Raw genomic sequence first — 1,987 nt, forward strand, 5'->3', positions numbered from 1 at the left:
CCAATGATGTCTTTTTAAAACTACACAATGCCATGTCTTGATAAAAACATGGAAAGCATTCAATTCCTACCAGATAAACACAGTGAAACCACAGTGGAGATTAGTTTTAAATATGAGTGATAAAATATTCTACCAGATTCCCTTATTCTAGAGATAAGCTTATTTGCAAGTATGACTCCACATTTTTGTTGCCCATCAAAGACCAAAAGGAACTGGTCATGAATGAGAGGAGGGACCTAAGTTGGCAGATCATATGAGGCAGAGGAAATTGCAGGCTCTCTTAGCTTCTAATAACTTCATGTGTCTCACCCCAGGTTGTGTATCTGGCACCCGCCTAGGTCAAAATACTCAGACTCCATAGGAAAATGTTCAACAGCAGTAAATTCAACCCCAAATATTTCCTGCTAACTGGTCTCCCTGGTCTGGAGGCCCTGTACCCTTGGTTTATCTTCCCATTCTGCTCCATATATCTCGTGGCATTTGTGGGCAATAGCCTGGTCCTGGCAGTGATCAGGAAAAACACCATTCTGCACCAGCCGATGTACCTTTTCCTAGCTATGCTGGCCTTTGCAGAAGTTGGTGTCTCTGCGTCTACCGTGCCCACAGTGTTGGGTATATTCCTTTTTGGTGCCAATGAGATCTGCTTTGAAGCCTGCCTTTTGCAGATGTTCTCCATACATTCATTTTCCATCATGGAGTCTGGAGTTCTGCTGGCCATGTCTGTGGACCGCTTTGTGGCCATCTACAAGCCACTGAGGTATACCGCCATCCTGACCAGATCCCGTATTGCTGCTGCTGCTGCTACACTTGGACTGAAGAGTGTGATACTTATGTTCCCACTGCCCTTCCTCCTGAAACGTCTGCCCTTCTGTGGCCACAACGTCCTCTCCCACTCCTACTGCCTTCACTCAGATCTAATCCAGCTGCCCTGCGGAGATACACGTCCCAACAGCATTCTGGGGCTTTGCATTGTTACTTCCACTTTTGGGCTGGACTCGCTTCTCATTGTCCTCTCTTACATACTGATCCTCTACACGGTGCTGGGCATTACCTCTGGGGAGGGGCGGCGGAAGGCCCTTAACACATGTGTGTCACATATCTGTGCCGTGCTTGTGTACTATGTGCCCATGATCAGCGTGGCTCTCGTGCACCGCTTTGTGAAGCATGCAGCCCCTGCAATCCGTCTACTCCTGGCCAATGTCTACCTTCTGGTGCCTCCTGTGCTCAACCCCATCATCTACAGTGTTAAGACAAAGCAGATTCGTCAGGGGTTAATCCAACTCTTTCTTCCAAGAAAGCAATAACGGGGTTAAGGCCAGTGAGATGTCATCCATGAGCCAGTCCTTTTCATCACCAAAAGTGGTCCAGGGAAGCACAGGACGCTCATCACCTTCTCCAAGTTAGAAAGCTTGATAAGGCTGCATGTTGATGAATGTATTGAGAATTCATATTTCATACATAAGAGGTCATAATCTAAATCTCTATTGTATAGTATTTTGTCAGCTCCTTTGTTACACGTGTCAGCTTAAAAATGCATCTACTCTTTCATCCAGAAATTCCAGTTCTTAGCACTGCCCTAGATTTATACTCTGAGGTTTGTTTATGAACAGAGAGACTTGAATAAGAATTTACACTTCAGGGGTGCCTGGGTGGCTCAGTTGTTAAACATCTGCCTTCGGCTCGGGTCGTGTTCCCAGGGTCCAGGGATGGAGCCCCGCATCGGGCTCCCTGCTTCTCCCTCTCCCACTTGCCCTGCTTGTGTTCCCTCTCTGGCTGTCTCTCTGTCAAATCAATAAAATCTTAAAAAAAAAAAAAGAATCTTCACTTCAGCAATGTTTGAAATAATATAATAGTAATAATAAAAAGAATCCTGACTGGCCATCAATAAGTAAATAGTTAAATGACTTGATATCAGCCCACAAAGGGAGTATTCCACAGCATAAAAAAAGACAGATTGATAAGCATTCAAAGTTTAAACAAGAGATAG

General features: G+C 45.1%; 1 protein-coding gene across 1 annotated transcript; it reads left to right on the forward strand.

The window, feature by feature from the left end:
- The first annotated feature begins 365 nt into the window (after positions 1–365).
- LOC131821368 (olfactory receptor 51I2-like) lies at positions 366–1,760 on the forward strand. Its single transcript, XM_059157424.1, has one exon. The coding sequence runs from the start codon at positions 366–368 to the stop codon at positions 1,302–1,304; it is 939 nt and encodes a 312-aa protein (XP_059013407.1). The 3' UTR covers positions 1,305–1,760.
- The last annotated feature ends 227 nt before the right edge of the window (positions 1,761–1,987 follow it).

The sequence above is a fragment of the Mustela lutreola genome, chromosome 1 (genome assembly GCF_030435805.1).
Source record: "Mustela lutreola isolate mMusLut2 chromosome 1, mMusLut2.pri, whole genome shotgun sequence".
Classification (NCBI taxonomy): domain Eukaryota; kingdom Metazoa; phylum Chordata; class Mammalia; order Carnivora; family Mustelidae; genus Mustela; species Mustela lutreola.

Bases quoted from the DNA above. Each gene is read 5' to 3' on its own strand.
- LOC131821368 (XM_059157424.1), top strand. From the start codon at position 366: ATGTTCAACAGCAGTAAATTCAACCCCAAATATTTCCTGCTAACTGGT.